The 18733-nt window shown below is 45.1% G+C and overlaps 7 protein-coding genes across 7 annotated transcripts; 3 read left to right on the forward strand and 4 right to left on the reverse strand.

The window, feature by feature from the left end:
- Positions 1-1106: 1106 nt before the first annotated feature.
- TRUGW13939_09955 (uncharacterized protein) lies at positions 1107-3278 on the reverse strand (the record flags this gene model as incomplete). The annotated part of the gene is made up of 5 exons (XM_035493071.1): positions 1107-2093; positions 2146-2366; positions 2432-2924; positions 2977-3163; positions 3226-3278. 5 exons carry the CDS (start codon positions 3276-3278, stop codon positions 1107-1109), a joined length of 1941 nt encoding a protein of 646 aa, XP_035348964.1.
- A 787-nt stretch (positions 3279-4065) lies between these two features.
- Positions 4066-4981, forward strand: TRUGW13939_09956 (uncharacterized protein; the record flags this gene model as incomplete). Its single annotated transcript, XM_035493072.1, has 3 exons — positions 4066-4110; positions 4176-4883; positions 4940-4981. The coding sequence occupies 3 exons, from the start codon at positions 4066-4068 to the stop codon at positions 4979-4981; spliced, it is 795 nt and encodes a 264-aa protein (XP_035348965.1).
- Positions 4982-6533: 1552 nt separating this feature from the next.
- On the forward strand, positions 6534-8900 carry TRUGW13939_09957 (uncharacterized protein; the record flags this gene model as incomplete). The annotated part of the gene is made up of 8 exons (XM_035493073.1): positions 6534-6857; positions 6917-7016; positions 7066-7089; positions 7138-7524; positions 7582-7631; positions 7682-7826; positions 7881-8455; positions 8520-8900. 8 exons carry the CDS (start codon positions 6534-6536, stop codon positions 8898-8900), a joined length of 1986 nt encoding a protein of 661 aa, XP_035348966.1.
- Positions 8901-9390: 490 nt separating this feature from the next.
- Positions 9391-10782, reverse strand: TRUGW13939_09958 (uncharacterized protein; the record flags this gene model as incomplete). The annotated part of the gene is made up of 1 exon (XM_035493074.1): positions 9391-10782. One exon carries the CDS (start codon positions 10780-10782, stop codon positions 9391-9393), a length of 1392 nt encoding a protein of 463 aa, XP_035348967.1.
- Positions 10783-13128: 2346 nt separating this feature from the next.
- Positions 13129-14278, reverse strand: TRUGW13939_09959 (uncharacterized protein; the record flags this gene model as incomplete). Its single annotated transcript, XM_035493075.1, has 2 exons — positions 13129-13712; positions 13762-14278. The coding sequence occupies 2 exons, from the start codon at positions 14276-14278 to the stop codon at positions 13129-13131; spliced, it is 1101 nt and encodes a 366-aa protein (XP_035348968.1).
- A 702-nt stretch (positions 14279-14980) lies between these two features.
- Positions 14981-16436, forward strand: TRUGW13939_09960 (uncharacterized protein; the record flags this gene model as incomplete). Its single annotated transcript, XM_035493076.1, has 5 exons — positions 14981-15062; positions 15120-15160; positions 15227-15297; positions 15349-15855; positions 15920-16436. 5 exons carry the CDS (start codon positions 14981-14983, stop codon positions 16434-16436), a joined length of 1218 nt encoding a protein of 405 aa, XP_035348969.1.
- Positions 16437-17593: 1157 nt separating this feature from the next.
- On the reverse strand, positions 17594-18004 carry TRUGW13939_09961 (uncharacterized protein; the record flags this gene model as incomplete). Its single annotated transcript, XM_035493077.1, has 1 exon — positions 17594-18004. One exon carries the CDS (start codon positions 18002-18004, stop codon positions 17594-17596), a length of 411 nt encoding a protein of 136 aa, XP_035348970.1.
- Positions 18005-18733: the final 729 nt, after the last annotated feature.

Consider the following 18733-nt stretch of genomic DNA (forward strand, 5'->3'; position numbering starts at 1 on the left):
TGTAGCCCCCATCAATTGATGTCAGCTCAGCCAGCTTCAAGCGGCTAGAGCTGCCAAGCCAAAGATTACTATACAGATCATATCGATAAATCAACTTACGTTGAAATTTATATTCAAGCTCACAAATATCAATAATCTACATGAAAATTGATTATTATCCATCAATTGATAAGGTCAACTGGTACAGCGAGGTAGCAAAAGTTTGAGTCCGATGGTAAAAATCATGTACGGCGTACGTAGCGCACGCACGCGTTTTAGGTTTGGATTCAAGCATTTAGCCCCCCAAGTCTCAACTTTTGGATACGTATTGAACATATCGCCAAGACCCATTCCAGATAAAGCCGCATGTAGCGCACTCATCCCGCAGCATCCCGCAGTCCATCTTTGGTACAGCGGCGCTGCGGGATAAGGTTAACCTTGGGTTGTGACACCAGTCCGTCAGTGGAGCTTCAAAATAACCTAAAAATAGGTACGTAAAAATATACAATAGCTAGGATTCGCTAGTGGTCATCTCGTGGTAAGACCAAGGCCTGCAAGTAGATCAGCCGTCCGATCTACTGAAAATGAGGCTAGTAGTCGCGGTCTGTATAAGAATAGAGTGAGCGCTGCTTTAGTATTGTACGACCCGTGTAAGGAAAGCAAATGCACTTTAGATAGGACAAGAGGTAATGGAGTAAGAACAAGGTGGGAATCCTACAGAACTAACACAAGGTCCTCACAGAGCCACTCGGCTAGACTACTATAATTAATCATTAGATGTGATCAATAGCTCTGAAATATTAACCTTTTAGCTCCTGCACATAGCCACGTTAAAGGTTTATTGATTACTCTCTAGTATAAGCCCTCAAAAAGAACAGCTAGGATACTACCTCCGACATTGCTACCTTAGAGATTCTCTAGCTTAAACTATTATATAACTAGAAGATGGCCCTAGGATATCATTTATACCGAAATAGGTTACGTGACAATCATTAATTAAAAAGTTTCGGCCCCCGCATTGAGTGGACCTCCTCCCATAACAGGTCACTATAGTAAAAGTTTGGCTGCCATAGATTAAAGCATGGGAGGCCAGGACGCCTCAAACTCGGAGCAATTGGTCTTGAAAGTCAGCAGTCTAATTGTGTAAATGAAGACAAAAACATTTCCAGACCATTGAAATCCTCCAGTTCACTTATGAAGGAAATATGTTGATCTGGTCGCAATAGAACCATACATCCCTCTGGATGGATGCCAAACGATTTATATAACTCTCCACCCCCAGGTTGATGGTAGAATTCATTATCTACTAAGGCCCGGCCAAAGTTGATGCCGCCGTATTTACTTTCAGGCCGAAAGATCTCTGGCAGATCAAAGAAGTCAATGCTGTTTCTGCATGCAGAGTGCAGCAGGTACACAACAATGGGCTCAATGTCTCCTTTCATCTCTCTTGCAGTTTTAAACCTATGAAAATATGATTCCTTGCAAGATAGAGAATCGGCTAAGTTGCGAACACGAGCCATTTGCGATTTATTGACAATATCACCTCCGAATATGATCAGGTTCCATTGTCCCGTACTTCGGAAAAGCTCGTGGAGGTGACAGGATTGCGAGTCAATCTGTTGTAAGACCAGCTTGCTCGGAATTCGAGTACCTACTCGTATATTTTCAGCAAGGTATTGTTTGCTAAAATAAGATATTTCATAAGGTCCGTCGGTGTTGCAGATGGTGGAAGTGACGAGGAGGTTTGGAGAATATGATACTGCGAGGCCAGATGCCGAAGAGTTTTCCTCTTCAAGGGCTCTTCTGTGGTCCTCACCAAAGGTGCCTTGCAAAGAGCTTTGAAGGTCTCTAGTGCTGCACATGGCGTGGCAAATGCGACGGTCGAACTGAAGTAGCCGTTCTGCCACTGGCAATCTCTCTTGCTGGTATGTGTCTAAAATATTTGGAGTTAAGGAACCCTGAATCACAGAAGCAAGCTTCCAGCCGAGATTGTATGTATCTTGCATACTGACATTCATCCCCTGGCCCGCTTTGGGTGAGTGGGTATGACATGCGTCGCCAGCAAGGAATATACGATTATGGTGCGAAATCTTTGGGCAGATTCTCTGGCCAACCTGAAATTGGGTTAGCACACTCTGAGGATCACGCTGTGGAGGCAATAGCTACCCTGTAAACTGTGGACCATATAGTGTTTTTCGCCTTCAAAGAATATGGCTTCATGATCGCCTCCACCTGGCGCAAGATAATCCCCGGATCTTTCTCCATGTTATACTGATCGGCCATGGTGAGTGGAAGCTGAACATATACTCGGACAAGTTGCCCCTCCCGTGGAATCATCATGAGATTGCCGAATTTCGATTTCACAATAAATCTCTTTCGTATATCAGCTGTAAGGAATACCACTGTCAGCAACATCAACAATGCAGGACGCCAGATAACCTAGGTAACTAACGGAAGTTCGTAATAGGGACAATGTCTAAGACACCCCAGTAATGATCAAAGCTTTGTCCTTCCAGCTTTAGACCGAGTTGCTTTCGGAGCCAACTGTGAGCTCCATCACAACCTAACACATACTTTGCTTCAACTTCCGTACCCGACCGTCCATGCCGTAAGTCGCTATTATGAGGCTGCATTCCATCATCGCTGCTAGTGCTTGGAGTAGAAATACCGCTATCGTGAGGTGATTCATAACTTGTACGAAGAGGAGTATCCAAAGCCATCCGAATTGGGTAGGTGCTGTGATCTTCAATACAAGAGTAATCAATATCCAACGATGTGGGCTTGGTTTCTCGTCTTATGTCAATATTATCACGAGACTGAACAAGCTCTAACACGATGTCTTCAATCCGGCCTTGACCAAGAGTCGATTCGTAGAACCGAGACCACCCGGCCTTCGAATTTGGCGCTATGCTGTCTCTTCGGATAGGACCATCGACTGAATCGCACTATATACGTGCAATTAGGAGATATCACCAACAAGATTCCACACTGCCTTACCCATAAACAAATCTCTACCGTATGGTTTGCTTCCGCCCAGACCTTGTCGGCGAGTCCAAAGCTGTCTAGGATCTCCAACGTTCGGCTTTCCAACCCATCCGCACGGCCATTGGTCCTGTGGTCGGATTGTTCGTCAATCAACAAGGTCTTCACTCCAGTCTGTGCCATCCATGCCGCGGCCATTAACCTGTCCACTGGAATTTAAGCAACCTTAATAGGAAAAAATGGTATAGCCACTTAGTAACTTACCCAGCTGGCCCAGCCCCAACAATCAAAAGGTCGACTTGTATCTTATCACTCATTTTAAGCTGCATTTGCCAATTGCCGTAAATTTCCGAGGAACTCTATGCTTCTGAAATGTAAGCTTTTATGTAGCCTTGTAAAGGTGTTAGTGGATAGTAACGTGAGCTGGAAATACCTTGCTGTTTGCGGCTGTCACTTGCCTAGACATCCACCAATCTACCAGTAGGACAGGAACGTGTAGAAGGCTTGCGTAACACTAAATAGGCCAAGTACCATATACCATATCCTGAGGGATCTTCTCTCCCTACTTCATAACCCGAGCCACCATTTATAGAACTTATGCTTAGTAAACTTAGTCTAGAAAATTTTGTGTACTATATGCAAATTAACATCATTACACGGCACTATCAAAAAGCGGGAAAATGGGAAATGTTTGCAGATTTGACGTAGGTGGGTCGAAGTGGACCATGAAAGTGGAGCGGAGCCACTTACAAGAAAAGCTTTACTGTTTGCAAAATATGTAGTAGTACTATAAGGGTTTGGTGACATGGAATGCTGTCGTGTAGAGTGCACTGGTCAGACTAAAATCCATGTACCCGCCGTAACACAGTGCATCATTAAGCCTACTGAGAATTGGGATCTAAGTGAACCCGGTGGCTGGCTGTTTTCGGGCTTCTCCCCAACCAACAGCCATCTTCCTGGAAGCGGGCACGTTTACTCATAAGAGAAGAGCGGATTTCTTTCAATTATATCTATAGCCAACTGTAGAGTAAAAATTCCATACACTCTCTGGCTCTATACAAAATCACTACTTTTTGTTGTTACACCCTACTATTTACGGTGAAGATGCCTTCGGTCGACAGCTTTTATAAGCCCGAAGAGGCTATCTTTGTAAGTACAAGTTTAAGCATTGAGTGCACCAGAAGCCTCCACAGTATACTAATGTGGCCGGACAGTACAATGATGGAAGAGAACAGCAATTGCTCAATTTTATCAAAACGCACCCTAGACGATCCCAAATGGAAGGCTCCCCAGAGGTCGTGCTCGCGGCGATCGATGAATTTGGACAGACTCAAAACTTCCTTATGAATGTTGGCAGGCACAAAGGAAAAATAATTTGCGATCTGATCGCCAAGGAAAAACCCAAGACCATCCTTGAAATCGGTGGGTATGTTGGATACTCTGCAATTTTGTTCGGGGACGCCCTTCGAAAAGCCGGTGGTCAGAAATATATCAGCTTAGAGTTGAATCCTGAATTTGCCTCAGTCACTCGCGCTTTGGCTACTATTGCTGGATTGCAGGATGTTGTGGAAGTTTTGGAAGGACCATGCCGGAACTCTCTAAGAAAACTCGCAAAGAACGACAGGGGTGTGAAGCACTGGGACCTGGTCTTTTTAGATCATGCCAAGTTGTCGTACTTGAATGACCTGAAACTCTGCGAAGAACTGGGTATGATTGCTCCAGGCTCGATTGTTGTCGCAGATGATATGTATCGACCGGGTAATCCGCCGTATTCTAAATATGTGCGGGCTTCACCTGCGTCGAAGACGGAGGCGGTCGCTCCATTTGTTGGTGGCATTTTGGACGATTGTGTATCTTTGGGCAACCCGTCATTGGTATATAAAACGGTTCTGCTTGAAGGATTGGAGCCTACGGGGCAATCAGTAAGTGTTGTCTGAATCCATTCATGAGGTTTTGTTGATATCTAATATCAGAACAGGACGCAGTGGAGATATCGTACTGTACTGACACTGCAGCCTAATTGCGTGGTTTGATAATTGAAATACTTCTCTCCCTATACTATCGAATAAAGCAAGCCCTAGTGTTCTATCTAGACAGGCTAGTAACTATTTACACCCCGATTGCTTATGTTTATTTAAAATAGATGACCCAGAGATAGCCTGAAATCAATAATTTTTATTTTATTTTAATAAAGATCATTGATTAGTTTCCATATACAATTGTTATGTAAAGCTTTTCAAATCAGAATTTGCTCAAAACATTCTTGTCAATTTCCATTTCTCATGACTTTAGGGCGGGGTAGCTGAGCTGGTGCTCATACCGGGCGACTCGCATAGTTAGGGGTGGGTCATGGTTGCACGAATACCTCCACAAGGCGCAATTCCGTATGCCTGACGACATAATCTCCTGTGTGCCCACTAAGCCGTTTCCAGAGAATTCCTTCTCAGCTCTTCCCCGTCGATGATGTCTTGCATTAGACTATATTCCATATAGAACGGAGTATGTACTCTGTACGCTTTAGGCTCTTCCCGTCCCGTCTGGGGTCGAACCCATGTTTGCTTGCTTCTAGTCCCTAATGACATCATCTCCATGACCGAGTTCCACTCGAGCTGTTTTCATGCACGTTAGCATAGACTTTGCTAGGAGAATTTATGGATTCGAATGATTCTCTCTAGGAGGGATAATATTCTAATTGAAATGGCCAATCCGTCACTTTATTCATTAGTATGATCTAATCGCTTTGCCGCTCGTAATTCCCATTAATTGCAGGGGGATTGTCGTTCTCGGGCTATATATGACAATATCCGGATGTAGGGAGCTAATCCTATTCAGTAAACCTTACATGGAGCTGTCAAAATATAGACTTCTCCCAACCACAGTCAGTAGTGCCTTTCCCCACGAAGGTGTAATCTGGCTCTAGGGTGCAGGTCAGAAGTACGGGTGCGGTTTCGGCCCACAAAAATTAGTATGGGGGAATATAAAGTGTGCACAATGCCATTGCTTGTGATCGATGACACTGAAATTTGGTAATGGAATTCAATGGAACGCCCTATGGCAACTACTGGGAAAATGGAATTGAGGCAAGAGTGCAAGGCACACTTATTTTCTATTCGTAATGTTCCAAAAACGCAGCTGTTTATCCGGGTGTGTTAGTATAAGAGACTGGTTGACGACTACCAATGTCGATTTTAACAAGGTTGTGTTAAGACGGTCCGTTGTGGAACTGGTCATACTGTAAGGTTTGCATCATGTACGCCCCGGTCGATTTCTTTTTTACTGCATGCGTCGGCTCCGATTTTTACTTGAAGAGCGGTCTCTCCACATACTGGCCATTTCCCTATATAGAAGTTATTAGGAGAAGAGTGACGTCCTCGAATTACGCGCCTACAGTAAGCATAGAGGTAGATTGCATAACTGAATTGCCACTGGATGTTGGATGTTGGACATTTAAGTAACTGAGAAGAATCCTCGCGCTACGTTCCAGTATCACCTAAGCCTCCATCCAATGAAGCGAGAATACAAGTCAAACTAGTCGGTGTTGTCAATCCTTTCTGAGATTCTTCCCATACACTATGCAGCTTAAGCATTATTTGGTCGGCTTGGTCAGATACTTCGGTTTCACGTCCTTTGTTGCATTTGACCCGGTGGACCAGGCGCCTTTAATAGAAGGAGATATCATCGCTCCGGAAAAAAGCCTTCCGCCACCCATTTTTGTTCCGCCCGGTACCGGTGATAAGTCAGATAATCGCATAAAATGTGATTATAAGCTGGATGGTTGGTGGCATCCGGACTCACCAGATCAAAGAGATGTCTGGCTTCGAAATAACAAAACCAGGCGCGAGTACAATATCCATACCAACTATGAGACGACCTGGCCACAGGGACGTCGACGCGATGTTAGTATCTGGTGCACCGTGTGAGCTGGCAGATTACACTAATACAGATCCTTGTAAAGTACTATATCGTCGTCAATAATGACACTACTGCGAATTGGGATGGAATCCCCTTTCCTGGAGCAAAGATGTTCAATGGAACCTTTCCTGGACCCTGGATTCGTAAGTCACTTCAACACTAGGGAGTGATAGATACTGAAAATATATTTAGAGGCATGCTGGGGTGATTCAGTTCGTGAGTATATGGATATGGTATCAAACTGTTGACTCTAATCGGCAACAGACATCACTGTCAGGAACAATCTCACCTACAATGGAACGGCCATTCATATGCATGGATTGCGTATGCTCAATAACAGTCTGATGGATGGCGTACCCGGAGTTAGTCAGTGCCCAATTGCACCGGGAGAAAGCTTTACATACAAGTTCACAGCTACACAATATGGTACCACCTGGTACCACAGCCACTACTCGCTTCAATATAGTGATGGTATCTATGGGCCTCTGACCATTCATGGACCCACGTCGGCCAACTGGGAAGATTCTATTGACCCAATTCTCTTGGGAGACCACAATCATAGAAGTGCCTTTCAAGACTACTATCAGGAGCAATTTTCTGGTAAAAACAGATCGCCTCCAAAGATGTCAAGTATCCTAATCAATGGACGCGGTATGATTCCTTGTCAACACAAGTCTTGGTAAAGCTCATGGCTGATGTCCGTTCTAGGGAGCTATGCTGGTATATTGCCTGAGAGATACAACAAAACAGTTGAAGCTGTAAGTCCCAGTACCCCCTGCATCAAGCATTGCGCTAACAATGTTTCCAGCGTAAACGCTACTTATTGAGACTGATAAACACGTCCACCGATACGACCTATGTGTTTGCCATCGATAACCACAACTTCACTGTTGTCGAGTCGGACTTGGTTCCTCTTCGGCCTTATGTAACGGATCATTTGGCCATCGGGATTGGTTGGTAGCTTCCTTCTGGATGGCCACTGGAGCTACGCACTGACTTGTACCTAGGACAACGGTATCACGTTGTGCTAAATACATGGCCCGAGGAACAGCGAAACGGGACCGATGAATTCTGGATGCGGACTGTGCCAGCTGATCATTGTAACAGCTTCAATGATCAACTTGATGTAAGGCAGGGCATCCTGTACTACAAGGATGCTAAGAAAAAATGGCCAACGACAAATGAGGGTAAATATAACTATACTTGTCGCGATGAGCCCCATGCAAAACTGCGGCCCGTTGTTCCGTGGAAAGTTCCTCGTCTTAATACGGACGAAAAGGAACACCTCAGCTTACCTAACTCAACTATCATGCTTGCAAACTGGTCTCTTCCTGCCGAGTCATCTCACGTACCATCAGGCCCCAACGTGAACAGCTGGCACATGATGGAGCACACTCTTTGGGTGAACTATTCTCATCCAACAGTGAGCAACCTTGATGGCGTATTTGGAGACAATTCCGCCGTATATCCTATTGATCATAACACCGCTCACGAAAAGTGGAACTATATGGTTATTATCGGAGGTGATATTGAAAATGTGGGCCCCCCAAAGGGAGGTAAATTGATACCCGCTGCTCATCCAGTAAGTAGACCCAAGTCTATTATGGAGACCAACTAGTTCATTCTGACACGCATCCCTGGCAAAGATTCATTTCCACGGTCATGATTTTGCATTACTGCAACAGTCGGAATATCCTTACAATGGGTCAAAATCATTAAATTTGACATACGAGAATCCACCCCGCCGCGACGTAGTTCTTCTGCCGAAGAATGGATTTGTGGCCATCGCATTTAGAGCTGACAATCCAGGTGCTTGGGCAGTCCATTGCCATATTGCTTGGCATGCGTCTGCTGGCCTAGCGTTCCAGATTTTAGAAAGCAAAAATGAATTTAAGGAGCTGTTGAGCAAACAACAGTCGGACAAAAGACAACTCGACAAAACATGCAGGCTTTGGAAAGAATGGCATTCTGACCCAGAAAATTTCTGGCATTCCAAAGGTCGTTTCCAGGACGATTCCGGTGTATAGCTTGATTCATATTGGTATATGTAGATGTAAGTTCGGGCTTCAGATCAACAACTCATCACTGTCATTAGGTGGCATGACTTATTGATGCTTCGGGCATAAATTTCACGTGTATAGGTCTATGTAAGACTGTAATACACCCTGTATCTAGCTAAGACATGTTTAATCCTATACTTAGTATAGTTACACTACATATATTTAAACTAGTATTGTGCCTATTTAGTTTTCGAACTTTTAACTGTAGGTCTCGCCGTAGGCGTCAATGGTGGGGTTTGGGCTGAGGGAAGCCGTCAACTGGTAAGGTACAATTTCGTGTAGCTAATAATACATGTACCATGGCGTACAATCTCTCTCTAAGATTGACGGAGACAGGAAATTTTATACCGCTCGGCCTTCTGGTATTTGGTACTTTTTTTCATTTTTTTCATTTTTTTCATCAAAAGGCGTATGATTTGCAGTTGATTCAAATATGTACATAGTGCTCTAAGTCTACTCACAAAGCTTCCCACAAGCTGTCCTCCTTAAGCACCTCCAAGTCATCTCTCTTCAGCATGATCACCGCCTCAAGCCTCTCTCCAGCTCCATTCCTCTTCCTCGGTAAAATAATTACATTCCCATCAGCCTGCGCGTATGGAATTCGCACTGACTGTGGCTTCCCAAGACCGTCACCAAAATCAAACTCATACATGTTGAGGTCGGCCCAACTCGTAATGAACAAATCCCGGGACCCAAACAGCTCCCACCCGGGGAAGATGCTTCGGTAGTCCTCGAGATCCTTCATAATATTGCACACGTCACGAATGTGCCCTGCATCGATGCGGTCTGGCGACTGGGCCTGCGCGATTATTCGGCAAGCGTCTGCAAGTAGCTCCGTAGAAGGACCACCGCCCTGGCCGCAATCGCTAACATCGCGAGCCGGCATCTCGGCCAGCGAGAAGAGCACCATGTTCCCGAGATACGGGTTTTGAGCATCTGCAAGATTTGTATCCAGACGTTTTCGTCCATTCACCGCCATGGGAAGTCGGCTGGTTTTATTTTCAAGAGTTGGGTTACGGCGCATACGGGCCCGAATTATGGCAGACCATAATAGGGCACAGGCTACTGTGTTGGTTGATGGGGCCGTTGCTAAGTAGAATTTTAGATTTTCTTTGAACCCGTTGATCTTTTCCATTGTGATAGTCAGGATCTCGGATGTGCAGGCAGAAACCTCGGTTGGTAGGACCGGAGGATGCCGGGAATACTCTGGATGTCTTCCAAAGAGCTCATCGAGGGATGGACGACGTGTAGCAGATCTCTGATCAAGTGCTTTCGCAAGACGGCTATTTCTGTCCAACGAGAGACCGAAGCTCGGTATCGTGGACTTGGAAGACTCTTTCATGTGTCGAGCCCAAAAACCGAGAATCTCCGCAAAACCGAAACCATCCACAGCATTGTGATGCGTCTGGATGCACAACCCAACCGCCTTGCCATCAGCGAAACGGAAGAGGCTGGCTACAAAGACAGGTGCACCAGATCCCGACTCAATTTGAATCGCGCTACGACTGGTCCACATATCTGCAGGAATGCTCTCTAGGGGTATTTGATCCCTTACTAAGTCTTCGTACGTATGCGGAAGAGAGCCCTTGTCGGTAATCCGCGGCGATGTGTCTGTCGTGGTCCAGCGGATCTCGAGCGTGGATGACTGCCCTTTAGCTGCGGATGTGAAAAACACTCGACCCATAAGCCATGGCACTCGCTCGCATACAAGATCTAGACTGTTTTGGAGCTTGGTCAAAATAGTTGGAAATAGCTGCGTCGTCGGGAATACTAGCAGAGCCCCGACATATCCCCCAGGCATGATCAAATCAAGCGGCGTCAGGCGCTCAACAAATCGTGTTTCTGCCATGATGAAATGGATGTTGGGGCAATTGATATTTTCCCTCTGAATAAGATCCAAGTATTAAACGACAGGTATAGACAGTATCGAAAAATTTATAACTTTTGGAAGGTCATGTGGCTGCTGTCAGTCAGCAACATTTCAAATGTTCAATGTTGAATCTAGTTGCCTGCTTTGGTCAGCAATTTAGCTACATGACGCATGTGGAGTATAAAGCGAAAAATAAATCTCGGGAGCTCGGCCCACTATGTGGTTTCCAAAAATAGCGTCGTCTTGTTCCTGAGATGCGTATTGTCGTTGTAGTTGTGGAGTTGTAAATACGCCCGTCTGTTTGTGGTAATCCGCACTTGCACTAGCCACTTTTGAAGCCGGTTCTATTTTCTCTCGTGGCCTTACATAAAGGGGGCGAAAACCTGTGACCATACTATGTACCTAATGATTAGTGTTTTGTGACGCTTGTAGGTCTAGCTATTTTAGGCGCGTCGACGCGTTGCTGGTGGGCTGATCTCTGACGCTCAGAGCCGACCAACATTGAAACATTTTTTTCATTATGGCTAGCGGACATTGATATGAAAGTCAAAGTCCCTTTGACTTGAGTCTTGAAACTCTCCAGATGTCTCACTACTACTGTAAATATTTATTATTCTTGCCTAATTTTTTTTCCCAATACACACAGAAAACCCAAGAGGGGGACGCTGATATTGAAGTCTCGTAACAATTCTACCGTCATCTCATGCAATGGCAATTGATATGTAGAACTCGCAAATATTCAAGTATTTAATTATTTCAAACGAAGCTTTCTCCAGCAAAGAAATCTTCTCTGACAAAATACCAAAACACTAAGATCATTTCGAAATGTTTGGCCGTTTCCTTGTCTCCCTTGCTGGGACCCTCTTTTATAGAAATAGTTGTGACCTCGCATGGTGCTTCTCCTTCCTCCCAAAACTTTTCTTCTCCAATGAAACAAAGTAACAAGACGAGAAATGGATTAGAGAGTGGACCAAAGAGCGCAAAAGCCGAGATCGGATTCTCCAACGTGAGCTGTATCTGTTGAAGGAGCTGGAAGAACTTGACACAAGAAAAGACACCTTGGGTGATGAGAAAGCTTTATGTAAAAGGAAGGATGTCTTACAAGATGACCTTGGGAAAATGGCCAGAAATATCTGGGAATACAAGCAAACTTGCGCCAGGGTTATGCGTGAAATTCGTCTGGTGGGCCCGTGGGCGGCCGCCTACTTCTTCGTAGAGGCCCTCCATCCCGAAGAACTTTCGTAGGAAGCCAATTTTGATTGTCTTCTTAGAGACTGACCAGGACGATGGCTATCGGGCAACATAGATATAATTTGTGACCTTGGGTAGTACATGTGCTTAATGGGATTACCAAGTGTTGGCTATATCAATCTACCATTTACTTCAATAGAGATGGTCATCTAATGTCTGTAATTTGTCTATTACAAAAAGGAAAGAAAACGAGCAATGTATACAAAAAAAGAGAAAACAGTGGGAAAAAGCCTAATATAATTAGCTATGAACTTTGTCATGCACTGTCGTATGTACCACTTATACAACCACCCAATCCGCCTTTCATTTAAAGAGATACACCGGACGACACGACCTTTACTTCCGATGGTGATGGCGTGGTGAGGGAAAGCTATAGTCATCAGTCACCGATTTTACTGTCATAATACGGATTGTCCCCAAAAAGATTACTTACTAATTCTCAAAAGTGTTCTCTAAGATGATGCCAACATTCGGAAACCAGCCCAAACATAACACGAATGCAACCATCAAGATGTAAGCCCAGGGTGTCCACGCTACTGATTGAATAGCAGCAGCCCATCCCATCGCTGTCTCTATACAGTTTCTGATGGCATCAGGGGCGTCAATGATGGTCGTTGTCCCTATTTTGTATACTTGGCTGCTGATCTTGTGGCAGCATGAGCTTGACGGTGGGGAGGACTCACGAGAAAATTGCAGGAGCAGCAGGAGTGGCAGCAGAAACAGACGCTGAATTATGATGGAGGGGGGAGCAGAGAAGAAGAAGCAGCAGTACGAGCAGCGCGAGCAGCACGGAGGATTTTGGATTATACGGTGCGAGAGAAGCAAAAGAAGAGAAAGAGAGAGGAAGTGAGGGGACCCGAATCTTGTCACCTGACCGTTGCCCCATTAGGCGTTTTTTCCAGGCGGCCTAGCAAAGGGTATTGTTGTAACATGGACATTAAGATAGTATATCCTTTTCAGATAGTTCTTGATTGTGCACCATATTCTCGGCGAACCCTTAACATCCTGTATTGTTCTTGATTCCTTCAACGAACCCTGTATATACCCCTTCCTGTTGCTTGAGGATGTAGCGTATCATTTTCTTCGATGTAGTGTATCATCAGTGTCTTTCATTTCGCGACGAACTCTGAGAATACCCTTTCTTTCAATATTTTTACTTTCTTGAGGATTAAGACCTCCAGGTGGTTTGGGGCCTTTGTGGCCATACACAAGGACGACGGGGCGCGCCTCCAGTACGTTCTCTTCACCTAACATTCCCCGCCTGTATAATCCAGGGTAAAGGCACTGAAGCACACCGTCGATATCTCTGTTACTTGATAGCCATGTAAATGTGTCCTTGAGATCCCAAGACAAAAGTTTGGGTTCATCTGGAATCTCTCCTCGCACCAAATCGGGAGATCCAGGGCTCATGAATAGATACTCGTGTGAAGAGCACGCAATGCACTCATGTAGACCAACTGCGTTCTGAATAATATTGATTTTAAGAGTGTTGAGGTGCGGTTCAAGCGTTTTGATGTCGATCCAACGAGTAGGAAAGCTTTTCGCTAGTCCACGCGATAATTCCCCAACCCTGCGCTTTTTCCGCTGCTGAGAAGTTTCGCTCTTTGTCAGCAACGTGACAATGTTTGATCTCAATTTGTTTGTTAGAAGAATCGTGTCTGTATCTCAGTCAACCAATAGGCTTCCTACCAAAATGGCCATACGCACTCTCATCCTCACGGCCACTCTTCATGACCGAAAATATGTCATCAAATGTCGATCTAGAGTCTTCGGAAACTCCGATAGGGTATCTTTCGGCAAAAATATTTTTATAAAGATATTGCCAAATATGACGAATGAGAACAATGCGTGTGCAGGTGCCAAGATCGCAAACCCACCTCATCCACGCCTCATCCGCCTCATCACTGGTTTCATCGCCAAGACCAAGCTCGCGAATGAGCAATATTAGATCCTCGCGATCAAAGACTTCTTTAAAAGTGCGCCTGAAGTTGCGAGACTGTTTTATCAAGTCTCTATCGATGCCCAGAACCCACTCCTGAATAGCAACCTGAAGACATTCGAACCCATACCCTATCAGTCCGTCTCGCATCTCATTTTTAATACCTCGATGGCACATTATTTCGTCTACTGCGCTGTAAAGATGATAGTTCAAGACATTTTTCTTCCCCTGCAGACCTCTGGGCACATCAGCCGTCCTTGACAGGCCCGAATTGCAATTGTCCATGGTCGAGTTGTGTGTGTCAAAATCCAAAAAAACACCAATGGTTGGTTGGATGATGAAGATTACCTGGTAAGATCTTTTCAAAATATTCCAAGACAGAAGACGATGTTAAGCCTTCTTATAGACGGCCAATTAGTGCGAAATGATTCTTTTTTCGAACGATTCTTTTTTCGAACGATTCTTTTTTCGAACGATTTTTTTTTCGAACGATTTTTTTTTCCGGGAAGAGTCTTTGTTAGAGGAGCCGTGGTTTGTGTTGGCTATAATTGCACCGGAGAAGAAAGGCGCCTCCAAACGAGAGGAACAATCAACTCCATGAATGACAGATTCGGACCTGGTAGTATTTGAAATGACTCATCACTTGATAGTCTGGGCCTGAAACTCCTTTGATAGTTTTTTTTGTTAATTCTGGCAAAAACAGTATTTCCGGACATTGATGACTAACGTGACACAAAGCAAACGCTTCAACTCTCGTATTATGCAGTATGTGTATGTCAACTATTCTGACCACAACCAAATCAGAGATAGCTTTCACCACGACGACGGCTTAAACTTTCTTACTGGATATTCTCTGTGTGCTAGAGAGCCATACACATTCACTCCGGATGGTAGCCGACATAGATCCTACCGGGTGGTACACCCATCGACCTAATGGAGGCAAACGCCTACTCTTTTTCAAAAACTTACGCGGATTCAACTGATTCAATGCCATTCGACACCCTCTGGATGCCTGCTGGGCCTGCCATTCCTGGAAACAGGTTGGAAATGGTTATTGCGGTCGACTTCGGTATGATACGCGCAACAAACAGGAAACATTATTACTTAACATTTTGACTTGTCACAGGGACGACATTTACTGCCGTCGCTTATGCAAAGTCCTTTGCAGTAAGTTGTTGGATGGGTAGTCCGAACACGCTCTCTGGTGACTGACATAATATTCACGGCCAATAGCCCAATCAGCATACTGTTTTAAGATACCGGGGGCCGATGTCCCCGAACCCTAACCATGATAAGGTCCCAAGGTGAGTGAGACTCACGTGTACCGATGCAGTTATTCCGACTCTGAGTTTAAGCATCTTACGGTATGACAACGGTGGGACGACTGGTCGTTTCACATGGGGCTTTGAGGCACGGAGAAGTTTGCACCCAGGCGAAAGGGTCCATGAGTGCTTTAAGTTAGGGCTTTACACCAAATATGAGGAGCAACGATACACCAAATCAAACTTGAGCGGAAAATACCCCATCACAACGGCCCTTCGTCTAGTCAAGGGGGAGGAGGCTGAAAAACTTGTCGTTGATTATCTCTCGGGCCTCAAATGGATCATTGATGAGCACTTTGAAGAGATTGGCCCACCTTATAATGGACTCCCTAGGAGGTACATCTTCACAGTTCCGGCAACATGGAACTATAAAGGAGAAGAAAAGATCCGCAAATGTGCACTGGTAGCTGGTATGGGGAATGGGAACGGGCTACAGGTCATTTCCGAGCCCGAGGCCGCCGCGATACACACATTGAAAAGAAAGTTCCAGATCGGACTAGCAGTCGGAAACACGTTTATTATTTGCGACGCCGGTGAGAGGTGGGTGGTAGTATTCCATAGTCCCAATGCCCTTTTTTCTCTCTAACTAGCACATCTTTCACAGAACTGTGGATATTGCATCCTATACTATCCGGTCTTTAGAACCCATCCGTCTTGATGGTGCTGCGCAAGGCTCTTCTGTAGTATGCGGCAGTATATTTCTCAACAGAATCTTTGCGGACTACCTCCAAAGAAAGCTGAAAGGCTACTATGGGGACTTGGACCCAAGATTGTTGGATTGTGCCGTGGGTGAATTTGAAAACCGATTCAAGGCCGAGTTTACAGGTGATGACGATGATACGTACGATATCCCATTGGTTGAATTGTCGGACAACCCCCGCCACGGAATGGAAGAAAATACTCTCACGCTCTCCGGCAAAGAACTTCGAGAGAATGTGTTCGACAAAGTCATCGGGAACATCCAAGAGCTAGTTCGAAATCAGATTTTTACCACAACAGGGCATGTCAAAGCGATATTTCTTGCTGGAGGGTTCGGTCAAAGCGCATATCTCAAGCAGAAACTTGAGCTGATGCATTGCGTTAAACGCAAAGATATACTTATCGCAGCGGAGAACAGGTAATTCAAGAGTTCACTTACAGTAGGGCTCTGACTTAATGAGGCAACACTATGCAGCACTGCCGCCATCGCTCGAGGAGCATTGATAGCGGGCCTTGCTCGGCCCGGCAAAGACGAGGGCAGAGTCCTTGGGGTCCACGGCCCACCTGTCAATTCAAGGATAACTAGGAGATCTTAAGGATCCTGTGCCTACCAGCTATTCTATCCAAATAAAGACGATGCGTCGAGAAAGTAAATATATCCTGTTCAAAGTGGGAAGTTGACCGTAGCTAATCGAGCACAGGGAACGCCAACCAAGTGGCGAATACTTGGTAAAGCGAATGCAATGGTTTGCTAACGAGGTAGGGTTTGTGGCCCTTCCCTCCTAAGAGCTTGTTCTAACTTGAAGAAAAGGGTGATAGCATACAAGCCCGAGCTCCAAAATTTGTCTTGCTCCAAAAAGAGCAAGAAGTGGTTATCGGACCAATTCAAGAAGTTGCCATTCAAATCTATAGCTGGCAGAGACCAGATAGAAACTACTTAACTGGGGCTAGATACCCAGACGAGCCAGGCAATATTCTCAACCATCTAACGAGATACCGACTAATAATATGTATTAGGTGTTCGTGAATGTGTTAACATTAAGATGGACTTACGGGGCTTGGATGTTCCCATCAAAAGTGAGAATGGCACTGACTTTTATGTCGCCAATATTGATATTGAGATGACTTTGGACTCGGCAAGCTTGTCATTTTGTGGGGTATTTGGCAAAGGTACCAGTCATGAAAAGAGATTCGCACCAAAGTTGGTCCCGTTTGTATAATTGGGGAACCTGTAAGGATAGGAACCATTGACGGGAGGCAACGGAGACCTCGATAGGAGAGTTATGTATCTTTAACAAAACAATCCAAGGGACCAAAAATGAATTTTTCGGAATTTAGGACAACATGAAAGCCCAAGAGCTCCAAAGTAACATATATATCGTTGATAGTTAAACCACCATTCTATGCCAATTGTCAAAGTTGACATTTAACTTATAGGAGATAGCCGGATCAACAACCTATTTTTTCCAAATACAAAGATTGATGCTATATGTAAATTGAGGGGAAATATTTTCTCACTAGCTTGTCATTGAGGGGGTGCTGTGATGCCATTATCTCGAGGGACCCTTAATATACCATGTCATCCACCAATATATATAGGAACCTCGCTACCACCATCTTTGCCAACTTCTCGACGGACCCTGAGTATACCACGCCCTCCACCGGATTTCACGGGAACTCTAACATCACTTTCTGGAGCTGATGGCCGAGCAGGCGATTCCGTGGGCGATTCAGCGGGCGGTTCGGTGTGTGGTTCAGTAGGCTGCTCAGCGGGCAGTTGAACCATCATAGTTGCATCTCTAGGCTGAGGGTCTTGAGAAACTCTGATCTCAATACTATTCCTCTCATAACCGTCGTCGGTGCCGGTCTCTGTATCCGTCATGTAGTGCGGAGTTCGCGGGGAGGGCCCACATAACAAGAATGATACAATAACCAAAAGCATCATGAAGACTCCGATGATTATGGCAATGGCGTCGTTTGGTTTAACCATGGTTGTCGTGAGAGATTTGGAGGAAATGAGACCCGGGACGACGCTGAAGTCTCAACAATAGTGTAGTGTCTGTGGTGATTTTCTTGCTTGCTCTGTAGCAAAGAGCAGAAACAGTGGGCAAGCGTCGCCTGGCTCCAAAACAAATTCTTCTCAAAAATAGCAGCTCAATATATTTTGGTACATGTGACAACGCTTAGTTCAAACATTGAGCGCGGTGACTTTCCCATAGCACTTATATAGGCATATACCTCGATGTGACTCGAAGAAAGACAGACATGGAGCCCACCGTAAATCAGGCCTAGAACGACTTGAAAATGTGGGCCAGCATTCTGTTGGCCAGCTTCCGGACACGCCGCAGCCATTTACGGCTAGCAAAGGGTAAACTTGTTCATCATTATTACCGAGACAAACGGCATGGAAATTTGACAAAGAAATAAAAGGTAGCAAAGATGCCGATCTCAAACTTCATGTACACATGTAGTTGGGCAGACCCCTGTCAGCGGAACAGTCCCGGTTTGACCGAAGTTATCCTGATCGTGTTCAACCGCGCTGATCATCCAATCAAGCATCTCACGAAGTGACGAAGTGACACGATCTACAATTGTGCCTCTACTGCCGTATTTCGGGGGAAAAAAAGGCAAGAAAAAAAAAAAAAAAAACTCGAATCTGTTTAGCTGGCTTCAATACTATTACTCCGTGGTCCATACGACTATGCGGAACTAACAGCCT

This window comes from Talaromyces rugulosus, chromosome V (genome assembly GCF_013368755.1).
Source record: "Talaromyces rugulosus chromosome V, complete sequence".
NCBI lineage: Eukaryota > Fungi > Ascomycota > Eurotiomycetes > Eurotiales > Trichocomaceae > Talaromyces > Talaromyces rugulosus.